Source organism: Xenopus laevis, chromosome 9_10S (genome assembly GCF_017654675.1).
Source record: "Xenopus laevis strain J_2021 chromosome 9_10S, Xenopus_laevis_v10.1, whole genome shotgun sequence".
NCBI lineage: Eukaryota > Metazoa > Chordata > Amphibia > Anura > Pipidae > Xenopus > Xenopus laevis.
In genome coordinates, this window is record NC_054388.1 from 5,804,872 (window position 1) to 5,825,344 (window position 20,473).

At 42.5% G+C, this 20,473-nt stretch overlaps 1 protein-coding gene across 1 annotated transcript; it reads right to left on the minus strand.

Annotated features, from left to right (window-relative positions):
- Positions 1-3,811: 3,811 nt before the first annotated feature.
- ccdc47.S (coiled-coil domain containing 47 S homeolog) lies at positions 3,812-20,460 on the minus strand (the record flags this gene model as incomplete). The annotated part of the gene is given in 13 exon segments (NM_001093589.1): positions 3,812-5,105; positions 6,557-6,724; positions 7,020-7,129; positions 8,939-8,997; positions 13,146-13,231; positions 13,323-13,433; positions 13,509-13,610; positions 13,750-13,815; positions 14,633-14,754; positions 17,487-17,661; positions 18,239-18,349; positions 18,474-18,759; positions 20,437-20,460. Coding segments are annotated over 12 exon segments (1,470 nt in total). The 3' UTR covers positions 3,812-5,024.
- Between the last annotated feature and the right edge of the window lie 13 nt (positions 20,461-20,473).

Here is a 20,473-nt window from a genome sequence, read left to right on the forward strand (position 1 = left end):
TTTACTCTGCTCCGCTTCTAATTATGACCACTAATCTAGTTCTATTAATTACGTGACAAGACTCTGCACGTCTCAGCGCAATTCTCAGTGTGTGGAGGCCCAGTAACAAAATGACCGCAGAAAGCGGATTCAAAGGGGGTTTTCACTAGAGACTGATATTCTGACACAGTGTGCCATTGGTTTTTAGTCAGTTATTTCTTCAGCAGCTCTGCGGTTTCAGCCTCTGGTTGCTATGGGCCAAATTCCCCTAGCAACCTATGCACTGATTACAATAAGAGTCTGGAATATAAATAGGAGAGGCCTGAATAGAAAGAGGATTTAAAAGTAGCAATAACAATACATTTGTAGCCTTACAGAGCATTTGTTTTTTTTTTGAGATGGGGTCAGCGACTCTCTTTTGAAAGTAGGGTTGCCACCCGGCCGGTGTTTTGCCTGCCTAGTAGTGATGTGCGGGTTTACCAGATACCGTGTGTCGGGCCAACCTCGCACTCTTCTTCGGGTTGTAGTGATGTGCGGGTCGAGAATTTCCTCGACCGGACCCCGCCCACTCCCTACCCACATCCGACCTGGGCCCGATGCTCCCCTTTATTTATAGACCTGCGCCGCAGTGACGTCACAAAAGGGGCGGGCAGAAGTCTATAAATTCCGGCGCGGGAAGCCGGCAGTACTAGGTCACGGGCGGGGATAGCAGGAGAAGAGCTCGACCCGCACCCGCGCATTTCATCCAGGGGTCGGAATTAAATTTAGTTAGCACAATGGATTTTCTACGGATTTGTATGCAAAATACTCACACTTTTTACATCAGTTCCACCACTAGTTTCCCTTTTCCTCAAAGGAGGTCATGCAATTGTACATTACAGCGCTTTTTCCAATAACTTTCTATTTGTGACCGTTTTTCTAATATTGAAGTGCAAAGTGTCAGTTTTCACCTTCTAAAGCAGCTCTGGGAGGGGGTCGCCGACTCTGTAAACTGGTCTAAATTGAGACATTTAGTTGATGCATTTGTTATATTTGTCCCTGCTGAGCAGAATCCCTGGGTTTCATTACAGGCGACTAGTGATGTGCCGGTTGGGTTTTTCACGACCCACCCAATATCCAAAATGTTATAGACCCGCGCTGCCGATGACATCACAAAAGGGGCGGGGCGAGCAGCTATAAAATCGTAAGTGTAAGGTGGGGGGCAGGGAGAGCGGGAAGAAGAGCTCGACCCACCCACAAATGGGGTGCAAGGTCGGCCCAAATCCGGCCGACCCCCTGGGTATCAGCCGGCCCGCACATCACTACAGGCAGCTGTTAGAATTGATACAATAGTTGCAGCTGAGAAATGGATCAACTAAGTGGAGCAAATTTTAACATTTTAGAGTCAGCACCTGAATTACTGAGCTGCCAGACTCAAACGCCAGAGACAGGAACATTAAACTTAAACTGAGATTTTGGAAAAACCATAAAAAAAAATGGAAAGTTATTGAAAAAAAGTCTTTATTTCTGGTGAACAACCTGAAAACAATTGAAATAAAAACGAATTTGGAAGGTGAACAACCCTTTAAAGGAGACATATAGGATAAATTAAAACAACTCTAATTTTGTAGGCAATTATAAGTAATAGATGGTGTTGCTTTTACATGGTGCTAAAAATTAATATTATCTTTAAAAATAGCCCTTTTATTAGAGCTCCCTATAGATGTTCTCTGGTCCCTGTTTGTGTTTTAAATGAGGGGTGGGTGTGTCCTAACGGTCCCTGACAGAAGCACAATAGGAGGCGGACAGCCAATCACAGCCCTGCAGTCACACAAGCACAGACAGGCTTCAGTTCCCTATCAGGTCCTGCTAGCTGCTGATTGGTTCCAGTCCTACAGTGCAGTGAGCTGAGAAAGGAGGCTGCAGGAAGTGGAAGAGAAGGGAGGGATTATTAGGGGTTTTGCAGAAATATTCAATAAATCAGCCTGAAACACTTTTTTTAAGCACAATTCTTCTATATCTAAATGAGTATAATGCACTGGTACATTCTTATATTTTACACAAAATGTCTCCTTTAATATAAGGTGGCGCCTCCCTTTTTTGTTATAACAGCCCCATCTCTTCTGGGAAGTTTCCCACTAGATGTTGGGCCTGGCTTACAGTCAGAGTTCTATTTCATCCCACAGGGGTTCAGTTGGGTTGAAGTCAGGGATCTGTGGAGCCCAGTGAAGTTCTTTCACTCCCATTCTGTATGGACCTGTACGGATAATTTTTGGCCATACAGTGTCTCTAAAAACCAGAGGTCACACAATAATAATAAAAAAAAAAGCATGCTAACATAATATACAAATAAAAATAATTTATTAAACAGAAACTGCAGAAATCAACATCAACAAATTCTCTTTATTCAAATCATTTCGCTTTTTCGAAGACTCGCAACACTGGCTTACGTGCGCTCCTTTCAACACCATTGAATCAGCTTGCATAGCGTTGCATCGATACATCATCTGAAACAGTCATGTGACTTCACTAAAAATGCTCTTGCATAGCTTCAGATTTCTACATTTCTTAGTGTTTCTATGGGCCATTTTTATTGCAAACATGAAGCTCATCACAGTATTGGGGAAAGGCAGGACTTGCTGCGAGCAGCTCGGGACCCTCACAGGACTAGTGAGCAGCACTCTTAAAATAATGAAACTTTAAGGGGCAGATTTATCAAGGGTCCAATTGAAAATTAGATTCGAGTTTTTCAAAAAAAAAAATAGAATTTCGCCACCTAAAACCTGCCGAATTGCTGTTTAAGTCAATGGGAGACGTCCAGGGATTAATTTGGACATTCAAGGTTTTTCGGAGAAAAAACTAGAATTGAGTTTTAAAAATTGAAATTGAATTCGATTCAAGTATTCAGGTCGATCCTATTCACCCGAGTTTCCAAAATTAGATTTTTATAATAAATTTAGATTGGTTGAATTTAGAGTTTAAAAAAAAAAAATCACAAATTCAAAATGTGACCCTTGATAAATATGCCTCTAGGAGATGATGCCATAGTTCAGTGGTGTGTATGAAACATATAAAACAAAAATATTGCCTACTTGGAATCCCACAGAAAGAGGGTTGAAGGCAGTGAGCAAAGTGTATATACTCTTCTGTTAAAAAGATACTGGGGCTCATTTATAAACATGGGGCAAATTTGCTCCTGGGCAGTAACCCATAGCAACCAATCAGTGATTAGCTTTTATCAGTTGCAGGGTGAACACTGGAAGCAATTATCTGATTTGTTGCTATGGGTTACTGCCCAGGAGCAAATTTGCCCAGTGTTTATAAATGAGCCCCATTGTTATGGCGTCTCAATCAATTTCCTAGGCTTTTTCTTGCCGTGCCCAAAACACTGAATTTTCTAGGAGCCCTAGAAGTAGTCGGGCTGCTACCACTTACCCCACGGGGGCGTCCAAAAAACCAGACAGCCTGAACGGTCAGAAATAGGATGTTGTGAAAAGTAATTCATATTTCATATAATTTCGTGCTTAAAATTGTGTTCAGTATCAGAGAGGTATTCATATATCAGCCTTGAAACTGGTAGTTAAAGGGGTTGTTTACCTTCTAAACACTTCTTTCAGTCGAGTTGTTTTCAGATTGTTCACCAGTAGGGATGGGCGGATTTTTTCTGCCTTGTTTCGCTGCGGAATTGACTTGTATGGCGTTGTGCGTCCAAAAAAAAAAAAAAAAGACGCTCATAGACTTTAATTGGTGTTGGCGACATTTCGCCGGCAGCGAATTGTTGGCGAAACGAGTCAAATTCACCCATCCCTATTCACCAGAAATCAAGACTTTTTCCAATTGTTTCCATCTTTTATTTTTTTTACCATTTTCCCAAAATGTAAGTTTAAAGTTGAATGTTCCTGTCTATAGTGTTTGTCTGGCAGCTCAGTGATCCAAAAAGAAGACTCTGAACTGTAACAATTTGATACATTTAATTGGTACAATTAGTTGATACATTTCTCAGCAGCATCTGTGGAATATTAGCAACTATTGTATCAAGTCTAACAGGTGCCTGTAATGAAACTCAGGGATTCTGCTCAGCAGGGACAAAAATAACAAATGTATCAACTAAATGTATCAATTTAGATCAGTTAAAAAGTCGCCGACCCCCCCCCCCCCAGAGCTGCTTTAGAAGGTGAAAATAAAACTTTACACTTCAATATCAGAAAACCGGCCACAAATAGAAAGTGATTGGAAAAAGTCTTTGTTTATGGTGAACAATCTGAAACAAGTGTTTGAAGGTGAACAACCCATTTAAGTAAGCCAATCTTAACAATGGCTACAGCTCCTTGAAAAGCAACCTTTAAGACTCCTTGTAAATAATATACAATAATAATAATACCACTCCTTTTACGGGTCATATCTTTCATAATGTTTCGATAACTTAAGTACTAATATTATATATAAACTCTGAACCGGGGGGACATTCCTATCAAAATAGAAAAAAAAAAAACCATTCTAAGCCCATAATCTAATAATGTTCTTGTGTGCTATCAAATTCTAACTTCCAGGCTGCATAAAGCTGCACCCATTCTTGGCTGAATAGGAAAGGGGAATTAGTGGACACTTTATGCTAATTATCTTGATTAAAACAAACCATTTAAAAAAAAAATAAAATGACATCCAAAATAACTCCAGCAGGATATTTTATAGGCTTCGGTGACCGTACTGAATCTGATCTGACTGAAGGGTTTCATTTTTATTGTAAATCTTAGAGCATCGGATAATTATTGTCAGTGTATCACTACAACAGTAACACTTCCCCTTTACCGTACTTTATTCCTGATATGTGTTTCAGCCCATTCCAGGCATATAAAATAGTAAAATAGACAACCTGGAATTAGGTGTTGCAATACACGGCTATTGAAGACACAAGGGCACCCGTGTCAGAATTGAGGACACCTATAGAATACAAGAAAAGAAGGATTCCAGACTGTACATTAGTGTGGATATCAAATCTGTTGCCTTCCTATACTGTGCGCTGCTTCCACCTGCTCTCCTGATACTGGAGGGATTATTTGGACAAGTTACATGGCTTTTACTTTGATCTGCTTCATCTTCATTTGCTTCTTTTCTATCTTCTTTTGCTCTCGACGCTGAGCAGCTTCCTAAGGGGTAGAAAGAGCATTTTTAAATTAGCTTAAGAAAGGAAACAGGGCAGAGACGCACGCTGCGATTCAGAAAGATTAGTCGCCTGGCGACAAATCTTCTCTTCTTCGGGGCAAACGGCCTCCCCGCCGGCTACAATTTAAATCGCCAGTGGGATGGCACTCAGAGCGCATCGTTTTCGCCTTGTGAGGAAACTTCAGGCAACTTCGGAAAACGAAGCGCTCAGAGTGCCATCCCGCCGGCGATTTACATTCTAGCCGAAGTCGCCTTGTGAGGAAACTTTGGGCGACTACGGAAAAACGATGCGCTCTGAGTGCCATCCCACCAGCTATTTACATTCTAGCCGGTGGGGAGGCAGTTCCGGGAGATTAGTCACCCTGAAGAAGGAGATTTGTCACCAGGCGACTAATCTCACCGAATCTGACCGCGTGTCTCTGTCCTTAACCAGATAGCTGACAACAGCACCTGTATATTTTCCTGTTTTTTGAGCGATTATGGCACCACCAACATGACCATGATTTTTATTTCTAAATGACAGTTAACACTGCAAATAATTCAATCTACAGTATAAAATTTCATTAATGAACCAGCAAGTGTATTTTTTTTTTAGATGTAATATTAGTTGGGATGCACCGAATCTACTATTCGGCCGAATACTGAACCGAAATCTTAATTTACATATGCAAATTAGGGGTGGGAATGGGAAACCATTTTTTACTTCCTTGTTGTGCTCCCTAACTATTAGTGTGTAGGTGCATCTCAGGTCATTTTGCCTGGTCATGTGCTTTCAGAAAGAGCCAGCAGGATGGAACTGCTTTCTGGCAGCCTGTTGTTTCTCCTACTCAATGTAACTGAATGGGTCTCAGTGGGACCTGGATTTTACTATTGAGTGCTGTTCTTAGATCTACCAGGCAGCTGTTATCTTGTGTTAGTGAAATGCTATCTGGTTACCTTCCCATTGTTCTGTTGTTAGGCTGCTGGGGGGGGTAATATCACTCCAACTTGCAGTACAGCAGTAAAGAGTGACTGAAGTTTATCAGAGCACAAGTAACATGACTGGGGGCAGCTGGGAAACGCACAATATGTCTAGCCCCATGTCAGATTTCAAAGTTAAAAATAAAAAAATCTGTTTGCTCTTTTGAGAAACAGATTTCAGTGCAGAATTCTGCTGGAGCAGCTCTATTAACTGATGTGTTTTGGAAAAAAATTTTTTTTCCCATGACAGTATCCCTTTTAACATATAACGTTTGCGGAGACATAAATGGGGTGTTACATCATTTTACAGAATAGCCAACTAAATTCCCCCAGTTAAAAATACCTACCGTATACAAGAGGCAAAAGCGAATTTTAAAAAAAAACCGGTCACCATTAATACTGCATCCATTTATTACACTTGTATTGACTAGCTGTATACTCGTAGTGGCCGCAGCCTCTGGTTAAGCGCGCTCACCTCTAGACGCCGTTGTTTCTCAGGATCCTCCTCGTTCATGATGCGTTCTTTCTCTGCCCGCTTCTTCTCTTCACGGCGGGTCTGAGCCGCCTCCTGGCGTTGTACGTGAGTGATCTTCAGGAAGTTTTCTTCGACTCGGGCACGATTCTTGTCAGCTTTTTGCTTCCCCTTTGAAAATTAAAACAGAAGACAAAAATTGTGGTTATGGGACATAAGTGAGTAACAAAAACATCACCGTGATCTGTTTTTTAGGGACCGAAATATAAAGTTTACATTTAAAACAAGCTACTGTTGTGTAAACTCGAAGCTGGGGCTGCCTCTTAGAATAGCAGGGATGGATCAAGACTAGGGTACCACATTTGTGATAGAAAAGAAGCAGAGATGGTTACATTATGCCCAAAAGAAAACCCCATGCTAACTGGAGCAGTTACTAAAACAATCCAGGCGTTGGTGCTGTACTCACCTCTCGGTTTAGACGGAATTTTTTAACCTTATCAATACTGTAAATCACCATATTCATCAGTGGTAGAAGGGCCTCCATATCTTTCACAGATGCATTTCCAGAACCAGGCACTGCAAGAGTAAAACAGTTATTAAGCTGTTATAAATGACAATCCTTTGGTGGGATATCTTTACACACTGGATTATCTCCTTAGATTAAGGCTGTCCATTATTATTAATATGGAGTCCCCAGGCATTTAAATGCTGTCCATTATTATTATTATTATGGAGTCCCCAGGCATTATTATTATTATGGATTTGGTCAAATCCAAAATAGTGGATTCGGTGCATCCCTACTTTAAATCTACTAGGAAATCATGTACCGTATATACTCGAGTATAAGCCGAGTTTTTCAGCCCCCAAAATATGCTGAAAAACTCTACCTCGGCTTATACTCAGGTCAAGTGCAAAAACGGTCGCCGGCGTCCAAGAATAGTCGCCGGCGTCCAAGAATAGTCTCCAAGAATATTCGCCGGCGTCCAAGAATTGTCGCCGGAATCCAAAAACGAGACGCCGGCACCTCCAATGGGAGCAGAAACCCTCAATTTTTTGATTGAAACTTACCAGAAGCTGCTGCATTTCTCACCCTCGGCTTATACTCGAGTCAATAAGCTTTCCCAGTTTTTGGAGGTAAAATTAGGTACCTCGGCTTATACTAGGGACGGCTTATACTCGAGTATATACGGTAAACATGAAATAAACCCAATAGGCTGGTTTTACATCCAATAAGGATTAATTATATCTTAGTTGGGATCAAGTACAAGCGACTGTTTTATTATTACACAATAAAAGGAAATCATTTTTTAAAATTTGGATAATTTGATTATAACAGAGTCTATTGGAGACGACCTTTCTGTAATGCTGAGCTTTCTGGATAATGGGTTTAGGGATAACAGATCCCATACCTGCAAAGGACTGGCCAGACCAGGGATGACTTGATGTAGGTGGCCAGCTTAAATATATTATAATTTATGGACGAACAATCTCCGATTTATTTAAAAGGGGATGGCAATTTTTATTTTAGTAGCTTAATGCACAAAATGTCCTTAATATACTGATAATGCGCTGAGTGCAGAGGACATCTTTGCTTTGTCTGTATAAACAAGAGAATGGTCAGGTCTACCTAAGCACAGAAAAGAAAGATGACAACCGCATTCATGTATAAATATGTATATTAAAGGAGAACTAAACCCTAAAAATTAATATGGCTAAAAACGCCATATTTTATATAGTGAACTTATTGCACAAGGCTAAAGTTTGAGCTTGTCAATAGCAGCAATGATCCAGGACTTCAAACTTGTCACAGGGGGTCACCATCTTGGAAAGTGTCTGTGACACTCACATGCTCAGTGGGCTCTGATTGGCTGTTGAGAAGCTAAGCTTAGGGCTCGTCACTAATTATCCAGCAGCAGAAAATGAGCTTCCCTGGCTGTAATATAAGCTGATGCTACAGGTTTGCTGATTATTAAATTCTGATGCTAATTGCACTGGTTTCTGTGCTGCCATGTAGTAATTATGTGTATTAATTACTAATCAGCCTTATATTGTGACATTTCTATTCTATGTGTACTGTATATTGTGAGTGGGTCCCTAAGCTCAGTAAGTGACAGCAGCACAGAGCATGTGCAGTGAATCAGCAGAAAAGAAGATGGGGAGCTACTGGGGCATCTTTGGAGACACAGATCTTTACTGCTAAAGGGCTGTGGTTGCCTTGGGCTGGTACAGAAGCACAAAACATCATGTACAACATTTCTAGCTACTTCTTTAGTTAGGCTTTAGTTCTCCTTTAAGAGAAGTACTCTATCTTACTATCTGTATAAGAAGAAATAAACAAATCCTTCAATCAAACAGGATATATTCCCACAAATCCTCTCAACTTACCATTAAATGTAAACAGAAGAGTTTTCTTGGTCTCTGGGAGTTTTAGTGGCTGCCCTTCCCTAAAAAGCACAAGAAATGATTAGCATGCCATGGCTGGAAAATGATAATTTAAGGGGTGGTTCACCTTTAAATCAACTTTTAGTATGTTACAGAAAGGCCAATTCTAAGCACTTTTTCAATTGATTTTAAATATTTTTTTTTATAGTTTTTGAAAATTTTGCCTTTTAATTCTGAATCTTTCAAATGACAGTCACTGTCTCCATCTAAAAAACAAATTCTCTGCAAAGCTACACATTCATTGTTATTTCTGATTTTCATTCCTCGTCTTTCTATTCAGGCCTCTCCTATTCATATTCCAGTCTCTTATTCAAATCAGTGCACGGTTGCTAACCGAATTTGGACCCTAGCAACCAGACTCCTGAAATTGCAAACTGGAGAGCTGCTAAATAAAAAGCTAAATAGCTAAAAAAAATAAAAAATATAAACCAATTACAAATAGATGGATTTTTGTCTTACCTGTAAAATCCTTTTCTCTCTTCATCGAAAGGGGGACACAGGCACTGGAGGGTTAACTTCACCTTCCGGGAGGAAAGGACACTAAAAACAAGAACTTTGACAGCCCTCCCAAGGGCCGGCCCGCCTATCCCAGCAGGCTACACCCCCACCAGGAGGCTGTCACACCCCAGAACGTTAAAAGTGTAAAAGATAACTGAGGAATTAACTAGAACTGACCAAGGAAGAACCTTGGGCTAACTTGACGGATGTCCACGCAACGAGGACAAAAAGGAGCTAAAATCACCAGGGCTTGGGAGCCCCACCAGGAGGTGATGCTGGATCTAGACAGAGACTGTCTAAGGAACCTTCCGTGGCCAAGCTTGATATCGTAAGGGATGGGCGTGCCTGTGTCCCCCTTTCGATGAAGAGAGAAAAGGATTTTACAGGTAAGACAAAAATCCATCTTACTCTCTCATCTCAGGGGGACACAGGCACTGGAGGGACGTTCAAGAGCAGTCCCCAGAAGGGTGGGTAGATCGAGCTTAAGATTGCACAGCAGCGTGCAGTACCTTCCTACCGAAGACAGCCTCAGAAGAGGAGGCAACATGAACCTGGTAGAAGCGGGTGAAGGTATGGATGGAAGACCACGTGGCAGCCTTGCAGATCTGCTCCACAGACGCCATGTTCCGTGCTGCCCAGGAGGCCGCCAGTGATCTGGTTGAGTGGGCCGTGACCCTCATAGGAGAAGGTCTACCGGCGATCTGGTAGGTCCGGTGGATCGTATCCATCTGGCAAGGGTGGTCTTGGAAGCTTTCAGACCCTTCCGTGGACCAGTAGGAATGACGAGGAGAGCATCACACCTGCGAAAGGATTCGGATCTGTGAACATAATATTTGAGAGCGCGGACTACGTCCAGGGAATGCAGTGCAGTTTCCTTAGAACACTTAGGCTGTGGACAGAAGGATGGAACCACTATGTCCTGGTTGAGGTGGAAGGCCGATACTACCTTTGGCAGGAAGGAGGGTATGGGCCGGAGCACAGCCTTGTCCTGGTGAAAAATCAAGAAGGGCGAACGGCAGGAAAGTGCTGCTAGCTCTGAGACTCGTCTGGCAGACGTGATAGCGAGGAGGAAAACGGTCTTCCAGGTAAGAAGGACATCGGAGGCCTGAGCGAGGGGCTCGAACGGAGCACTCTGTAGAGCCGACAGGACTAGGTTGAGGTCCCAACCGGGTACAGGTGCCCGAATGGGAGGGGCGATATGCGCGACTCCCTGCAGGAAGGTCCGAACGGGAGATTGAGGTGCAATGTTGAGCTGGAAAAGTACGGACAAGGCAGAGATCTGAGACTTGAGGGAGGCAAGGCGAAGGCCTTTGTCGAGGCCCTGCTGCAGGAACCCGAGTATGTGGGCCGTACTGTAGCGATGCGGGGGAAAAGAGTGAGCGGTACACCATGCGATGTAAGTCCTCCATGTTCTGTAATAGATACGAGAGGAGGAAGGTTTTCGGGCAGCAATCATGGTCGCTATCACTCGGTCATCAAACCCCTGTCGTTTGAGGACTAGGGTCTCAAGAGCCAGGCCGTCAAATGGAACAGATGAATATTCGGGTGGAATACTGGACCTTGGCTTAGAAGATCCTGTCGATTTGGAAGATGGATGGGCTCTGTCTCTGCGAGATTGATGAGATCTGCAAACCAGGCCCTTCTGGGCCAGTATGGTGCCACTAGCATGGTCCTGACCCCTTCTCGCTTGATCCTCTTCAGTATCCTGGGAAGAAGAGGTAGGGGAGGGAAGACGTAAACGAAGCTGAACGGCCATGGGGCCGTGAGCGCGTCTACCCCTATGGCCCTTGGATCTGGATCGACTGTAGGAGAAAGGCACCAAAGATCAGTGTCGTCCTTGGGAAAAGGATAGAGAAGGGCAAAGCGACGGGAAAGATTAATCTTGCGCTCTGGAGAGGCCCACTCATCCTTGACTACAGAAAAAAGTTGGTCATGTGAAGGGAACAACTTAGCAGTCTTTTTCTGTCTCTTAAAGAGATCCTTGGAAGGATCGGCAGAGACAGGTGGAGACACGTTGAGAGTCTCAAGAATAGACTCAATCAAGCTGTCTATGTCTGAGATATCCGGGAGGAGCGCTGCAAGACTGCGCCAAGCAAGAGGAAAACGGCGCGAAGGAGAAGGCAAGTGCGCGCGCATGCGCGATGACGTCACCGGTGAACGGCGCGAATGCCGAAAAGGCCTCTGTGAGGAAGGGAACCTGCCGCTCCTCTCCCTAGGCAAGGGAGTAGTGTGGTCGGCACCAGAGTGGAGAGCCACTACTGGGCTGGGGGTGCGGAAGACTGGAATCCAGCCGCTGCCCCCCCAACCAGGAGAACTGAGCCGCAGCTCCTGTCTCAAAGTGCGCAAGGGCTCAGGGAACAGAGCAGTAGCTCCTGCCCCAGCAAAAAATGCCCTGCATCAACCGGGACTGAACCGGAATTCCTGCCCGGGGAACCTACAAAGGAAAATAAATAAATAATAAATAAAAAATCTCCCCTGAGGGGAGAGTGTCCTCCTCCCATGAGGACACTAAAAGAACTGGGGTGTGACAGCCTCCTGGTGGGGGTGTAGCCTGCTGGGATAGGCGGGCCGGCCCCTGGGAGGGCTGTCAAAGTTCTTGTTTTTAGTGTCCTTTCCTCCCGGAAGGTGAAGTTAACCCTCCAGTGCCTGTGTCCCCCTGAGATGAGAGAGTAAGTCTTATAATAGCACTCTCTACATTATATTAAAACATTACATAAAGGTGAACAACCCCTTTAACATCCTTTGCGACAAAGACTGTAGCTTTTTATTGTAAAATCCCCTAAGATTACTCTATAAATATCCCAAAATAATACTGAATTGAGCCTTATTTGGCTTGTAAATTACAAACAGCTTAACTTCAGCTCTTTAAGCTACTTGCTTGACTACAATGAAACCCTGCCCTCTGAGCCCCTAAGGGGCACCTGTAATGCTGAGGCCCTGGGGATAATATCCACTCACCCTAAACACATCAGTTAATAGTGCTGCTCCAGCAGAATTCTGCACTGAAATCCATTTCTCAAAAGAGCAAACTGATTTTTTTATATTTAATTTTGAAATCGATCATGGGGCTAGACATATTGTCAGTTTCCCAGCTGCCCCCAGTCACGTGACTTGTGTTCGAATAAACTTCAGTCACTTTACTGCTGTACTGCAAGTTGGAGTGATCAACCCATCCCTTTCCCCCCAGCAGCCTACGGGCAGGGGCACACGGGCAGATTCGGGGAGATTTAGTCGCCTGGCGACTAATCGCCTCTCCTTTGGGGTGACAATCTCCCCGAACTGCATTCCCCTACCTTGCCACCAGCTATAATGAGAAAACGCCAGCTCAATGGCACTCGCGGCACTTCGATTTCCAAAGTTGCCTCACGAGGAAACTTCGTGTGACTTCGGAAATCGAAATGCCGCGAGTGCGTTGCCGCAGGGGATTTTTCATTTTAGCAGGTGGAAGGCAGTTCGGGAAACCGAAGAAGAGGCGATTAGTCACCAGGCAACTAAACAAACATATAAAATCATAAAAATCATGACAGAATCCCTTTAAGACTTTAGGTAAACCATGTTTCCAGAGCCCTTATTGCATTCGTTACTTTTAAATGATGTGGAGCCGGCACAGAATATGAGGAGAAAGTGAAAACGTGTTATTAGTGGTACTTACTCTTGCATGATCTTTGGACCGGAGAACTGGTCAGAGAAGTGGATGGACTCTATTTTATCGGAATAATTTGTGAGATAGTGAACCATCTGTGTGAGACAGAAAAAGGAATCATTAGCAGGGAAGACAAGAGGGCAAATAGAAGGAGAATGGGGTAATTTCTAGATTGCTATTCCTCACCTTGGTATCCATAATACCGTCTGTCACCTCCCCCATCTCAGCAAGGACGGCCATGGACTCAGGAAGACCCATCTTAGCAGCAGATTTAGGTTTGTCACCACAAAATTCACTCTATGTGGAAGCAAAAAGGGGGTTACAGTTTGCCCCAGGAAAGACCGACTTCCGATTGATTTCAGATTAACATACCAAGTCCTGCATCTCCTTTTGCAACCTGATCAGCGTTTTCCGAGTCCCCACAGAAAAAACGTACGTGTCCATGTCTTCGTCATTCATTGTCACTTTTATTTGCTGGGAGACAAAGTGCAGGTGAGTGTCGGAAGCGGAGACAGTGCATATTATTAGAGCTATATTGTGTATACAAATTGCAGAATCAGATCCAAGCTGCTCCACATTGATTCTACTATGGGGTGGGGAACATAGTACTTACCACTTGATCACACACGGGGCGCATCATACGAGACAACACATTAAGTAAGTCCTGGCGCTTAATAAACTAGAAGAAAAAGACAGACATTGTTGTTCACCTTTGAGTTAATGGATAATTAAACCTTTAAAATAAGTGAATGTAAAATTGATGAGGGGGCTATTCTAAGGCATTTTGCAATTTACTTTATTTTGTTTTTATTCCAAGATATTAAGGGATACATGTACTGTTAATATGAATGAATTTTGTTACAACAGCTCCACCTGCGGGTCAGTTTCCCACCAGTCTGATCACCAAGTAGTCAAAGAAGTTGTCAGGAGAAAGAAAGAGGCTGCTCTGATGTTCTTCTGCTTAGGAAAGATGTAAGAAAAGTATCTAATTTTATTCCTAAGCAGAAGAACATCAGAGCAGCCTCTTTCTTTCTCCTGACAACTTCCTTGACTACTTGGTGGTCAGACTGGTGGGAAACTGACCAGCAGGTGGCGCTGTTGTAACATAATTCAATTATATTTAAGGACCAGTAACGTAATTTTTTATTAAAAAAGCAGCTCTCCAGTTTGCAATGTCAGCAGTCCAGATTCCCCTAGCAACCATGCATTAATTTGAACAAGAGGCTGGAATATGAATAGGAGAGGACCTGAATAGAAAGCTCAGTAATATCAAGTAGCAATAACAATTCATTTGTAGCCTTATAGAGCATTTGTTTTTTAGATGGGGGTCAGTCACCCCCATTTGAAAGCTGGAAAGTGTCAGCAAATAATGAAAAAACTATAAAATCTCTTAATATATCTTTAAAGGTGAACCACCCCTTTAAACCCAGCAGACATTCTACCTTTAAGAGTAACCTGTTTCTAACAGGCTGAGTTTTTCCTTCTCTATTGCTTACCTTGAGTTGAATCAGCATGCCCTCACAGCACAGCCTCCCTGAGCACCACATATTATAGATGTGATCATTCTCCTGGTTCAGCATTCCTGTACTTACAGCATCCTTATTCATTCCATCATCCCCTGTTATAAAACAATGCAGAGACCAATCAATCCCATTTATATAAAACAAAATACAGGTATGGGACCCGTTATCCAGAATGCTCAGGACCTGGGGTTTGCCGGATAACCGATCTTTCTGTAATTTGGATCTGTATCTCTTAAAAGACCAGTAACATCAAAATGTTTAAAACAAAAAAAAATAGTTAGTATACATCGAAAAAAAACCCACCAAGACAAATTAAACGTTAAAATTGCATAGCCTTTATTAAGAAAGAACTTACGGAAACTCCACTCAGATAGCAATCCATTGTGCGGCACTTGATTTCTCCTCCCTGCCTTCCTCATAGGAGATAGCCAGGGAGGAGAAATCGAGTGCTGCCCCAATTGCTTCTGCAGAGGCGTGCAATAGAGTTTGAGAATGTTATTTTTTAATAAAGGCTTTGCGATTTTAAAGTTTAATTTGTCTTAGTAGTTTTTCCATGTATACTAACAAATTTCTTTTTTAAAAAAAATTGATGTTACTGATCCTTTAAAGGGGTTGTTCAGCTTCCAAACCCTTTTTTCAGTTGAGTTGTTTTCAGATTGTTCACCATAAACAAAGGCTTTTTTCAATATCTTTCCATCTTTTATTTTTTACCGGTTTCCCAAAATTGAACTTTAAAGTTGAATGTTCCTGTCTCTGGTGTGTCAGTCTGGCAGCTCAGTGATCCAAGAGCAGACTCTGAACTGTTACAATTTGCAACTTTTAGTTAATCCATTTCTCAGCAGCATCTGTGGAATATTAGCAACTATTGTATCAATTCTAACAGCCGCCTTTAATGAAACTCCGGGATTTGGCTCAACGGGGATAAGAAATGTATCAACTAAATATATCAATTTAAAACATTTTAGTATACAACCAATAAAAAAAACAACACAAAGACAAATGAAACTTTGAAATCGCTATGTCTTCATAAAGAAATAACTTACCGGAACTTTGCTTGCGCTCCTCTTCAGAAAAGCGATCAGACGATCCATCGCGCAGCACTCGATTTCTACTCCCTGCCTTCCTTATAGGAGATAGCCAAGGAGGAGAAATCGAGCCCTGCAAGATCGATCGTCACCATGTCGCTTTTCTGAAGAGGAGCGCAAGCGGAGTTTTGGTAAGTTATTTCTTAATAAAGACTTAGCAATTTCAAAGTTTCATTTGTCTTTGTGTGTTTTTTTCCTGTTGTATACTAACGAATTTAAAACAAAAAAAATAATCTGATGTTACTGGTCCTTTAAAAAGTCAGCAACCCCCACCCTCATAGAGGTGGGTGAAAAATGAAACTTTGCACTTCAATATTAGAAAAACGGTCACAAATAGAAAAAAGCCTTTATTTCTAGTAAACTATCTGAAACCAACTGAACTGAAAAAAAAAGTGTTTGAAGGTGAACAACCCCTTTAAGTCTACTAGAAAATCATGGAAACATTAAAGGAGAAGGAAAGCTCCAAGACGGTTTATTGCCAACAGATTAGCCACAATAGTGCAAGCTAGAACACTATATTTATTCTGCAAAACGCTTTACCATACCGGAGTAAACCGCTGTAGATAATGTCTCTGTTTGTTTAGGATAGAAGCGGCCATATAAGCTTGGCGTGACATCACTTCCTGGCTGAGTCTCTCCCTGCTCACTTACAGCTCTGAGCTGGGAGCAGGGATGGGAGGAGGGAGAGAGGAGCAAACTGAGCATGCTCAAGCCCTGCCCTGGAGATTTATGCTGAAAACAGGAAGTCTGATACAGAAGCCCATGAGTACACAATAAAAGGAAAGAAATGCCGTGTTTCTTTTGATAGAGGACTCAGAGCAGCATTACTTTGAGGGTTTACTGGTGTATTTATATAGACCTTTCTGATAAAGCTTACTTAATTTTAGTCTTTCCTTCTCCTTTAAATAAACCCAATAGGCTGGTTTTGCTTCCAATAAGGATTAATTATATCTTAGTTAGGATCAAGTACAGTACAGGTATGGGACCTGTTATCCAGAATGCTCTGAACCAGGCGTTTTCTGGAAACTGATCTTTCCGTAATTTGGATCTTCATACCTTAAGTCTACTAGAAAATCATATAAATATTAAATAAACCCAATAGGCTGGTTTTGCCTCCAATAAGGATTAATTATATCTTAGTTGGGATCAAGTACAAGCTACTGTTTTATTATTACACAGAAAAAGGAAATTTGGATAAAATGGAGTCTATGGGAGACAGGCATTCCAGAATTCGGAAGCTTTCTGGATAATGGGTTTCCGGATAATGGATCCCATACCTGTATTTCCTTAGCCAAATCTTTGTGAAGTCGTTCCTAAAATATTTATTTTCTGTTTATAAAGTAAACACTGTATCCTGCCATAAAACAGAGGTAAAGTATGGATAATAAAAAAAAAAATATTTGGGCTAGGGATGCACTGAACACAGGATTCTGCCTTTTTCAGCAGGATTTGGATTTGCCCGAATCCTTGTGCCTGGCAGAAATTGATCCAAATATTAATTTGCATAGGCAAAGTAGGGTTGGAAAGGGAAACCACGTCACAAAACAAGGAAGTAAAAATGTTTCCACCCACTTTTTCCACCCCTTATTTGCATATGCAAATTATGATTCGGATTCAGTATTCGGGCAAATCTATTTACAAAGGGTTCGGCTGAATTGTTCACAAAGGATTCGGTCGAATCCCAAAAAGTGGATTCGGTGCAACCCTAATTTTGGCACATATTTGTAGCTGCAAGAACTTACCCACAAGAGAGAAGTTGCTTTCCAGGAGCTCCCTGTGAGAGTTGAACCAGGCCTGTGCTAGCCGGCTGTTTTTGTTTTTGCCAATGATGTAGTTCATGATGTAGGCCAACAGCCCAGTCACCATAAGGATCTCCATGTAATAGCTCTCCCAGCTGTTCTGTAGGTGAGCAGGAACCTACCAGACAAAAAGCAACACATGGGAATATGATATAGGGCTGAGCTGTATCAAGTACACTTCTCTCTGCTGCAGACAAGAAAGCTGCTCAAAATTCTAAGTAACAATGTCACCAGCGGTGACCCCACACCTGCTCACTGCTACAGAGGTGCTGTGCCTGAACAGACTCACCCATACTGAGGGTTTTGGCGTCGACCCGCACACCACTAGATCACTGTGTACAATAAAGGTGGCCATAGACACACAGATCCTATTGTACGAATCGAGGATATGTACGATTTTCGGATCGTGTGCCGACATCTTTCGTCCGGCGGAGATCGGTCAGGTTTGATTTTGACCCGACCGATCCCGCCGGAGCCCACGGCATATCGTAATCGGATCGTTCAGCCATACAGCCGAACAATCAGATTACACCCGATATAGCCATGTTTGTTAATGGCATATCGGGGAATATCGGGGATAGATCTTTTGCATCTATGGCAACCTTAAGACCGATCAATTTGTTAGCGGAAAGCTAGATCTGAATTACGTGCAAAGCGAGGATGAAATCAGTGGACTGAAACAAAACAGATCTTACATCCACGATGGTAATCGGGTCGTTATTCTTGTTTGGAGTCCCGGTATCCAACCTGTCGTCATAATTCTCAAACTCTTCATCATCATACGGTTCAGCGTCGGCGTCGCTTTCCTATTGGTTATAACAAAAGTTCGATTAGTGACTCTCGCAATTATCCTGTGCTGTAATCACTGTACTGCATTTGGAATTCTGCTCACAGAACAAAGTAACATATCCGTTAGATATCCGTTATTACCTGTCCTTCTGTATCCTCCTCGAATTCCTCTTGTCCCTCCAGCTCTACTGTCGCCTCCTCCTCCTCTTCATCATCATCCTCAATTTCGTCCTCTTTCTCTGGGACTTGCTGGCTTGGAGGGCGTAGGGTGGGCGCCTCATCCGCAGCGTCCTCGAACTCGGCAAAGTCGTTGTCGTCATACTCTGCTACATCATCGCTGTCGTCAAACTCCTGAAACTTGGCAAAGGCCCCGGAGACCAGGAGAAGGGAAACGGCCAGGAGACGGGTAAATAAGATCATGGTATGGCTGCAGAAGGAGAGGAATGGATATGTGAGTGGCACCAAAGGATTTAAAGGGGTTGTTCACCTTCAAACAACTAGTTGTTTTCAGATAGATCACCAGAAATAATGACTTTTTCCAATTACTTTCTATTTTCTATGTGTCACCGTTTTTCTACTATTGAAGTGTAAAGTGTCATTTTTCACCTTCTAAAGCAGCTCTGGGAGGGAGGGTCGCTGACCCTGTAAACTGTTCTAAATTGATACATTTAGTTGAAACTTTTTTTTTGTCTTTGTCCCTGCTGAGCAGAATCTCTTGGTTTCATTACAGGCAGCTGTTAGAATTGATACAATAGTTGCTGATACTCCAGAGATGCTGCTGAGAAATGTATCAACTAAATATTGCAAAATTGTAACAGTTCAGAGTCTGCGTCTGAATTACTGAGCACCAGACAGGGACATTAAACTTAGATTTTGGAAAAACTGTAAAAAAAATAAATAATGGAAAGTAATTGAAAAAAGTCTTAATTTCTGGTTTACAATCTAAAAACAACTGAAAAAAATGTTTGTAAGGTGAACAACCCCTTTAAAGTGATATTGTCATAGGAAAAAATGTATTTTTCAAAACACATCAGTTAATAGTGCTGCTCCAGCAGAATTCTGCACTTCTTAAAAGAACATGCAGATTTTTTTTAATATTTAATTTTAAAATCTGACATGGGGCTAGACATATTGTCAGTTTCCCAGCTTCCCCCAGTCATGTGACTTGAGCTCTGATAAACTTCAGTCACTGCTGTACTGCAAGAGTGATATCACCCTCCTCCCTTCCCTCCTAGCATCATAAGGGTAGAGACACACGTGGAGATTCGAGGAGATTAGTCTCCCGGCGACAAATCGCCTTTTCTTCGGGCGACTAATCTCCCCGAACTGCCTTCCCGTCGTCTCGAATCGAAATCGCCAGCGGGATGGAGCATTTCATTTTCTGAAGCACTCCACTTCCTCATGAGCCAACTTCGGGCGACTTCGGAAAACTAAGCACTCAGAGTGCCATCCCACCGGTGATTTAGATTCTAGCCGGCGGGTAGGCAGTTCGGGAAGGATTAGACGCACTAAGAAGAGGAGATTTAACGCCAGACGACTAAATCTCCCAGAATCTTCTGGACTGTCTCTGTCCTGAAGATATTAAAAATGGGGGAGGGGGGTAAATAAAGAGAGAGCAGGTGGCACAGATACCCCACCCCCCTTAGCATCTTCCTATTCTTTTATCTGACTCTAAAAACACAATGTAACAGGTCGGCTTTCCTCCAGGTTTCAGGAGTCAGAAGCAGCAGTGCAGCGAATATAAACAGACTGGCAGATACGGCTTCTAATTAGCCCTAACTTCAAAGCCACTGGTTAGATTTCTTTTAATGTTCATTTATTGGGTGGGGTTCCCCTTTAAAATCAAGGAAATATATTAGTAGGTTATGAAATGGCCACTTCTTATTGGTCTTCGTTGTTTTTTTTGTATAGTTTTAAGTATTTGCATTTTTATTTTAACTCTTTCCAGCTTTAAAAGTGGGGGTCACTGACCCCATCTAAAAAAAACAACAAATGCTCTGTAAAGCGAAATACATATTGTAATTGCTCCTTTGTATTACTCATCTTTGTATCCAGTACAACGAGCCTTTCTACTAACCCCCGGCCTCCCCTATCAGCTTCTCACCGTTCTGCTCACTCTCCGCTGCCTTTTCCCCGTCCTG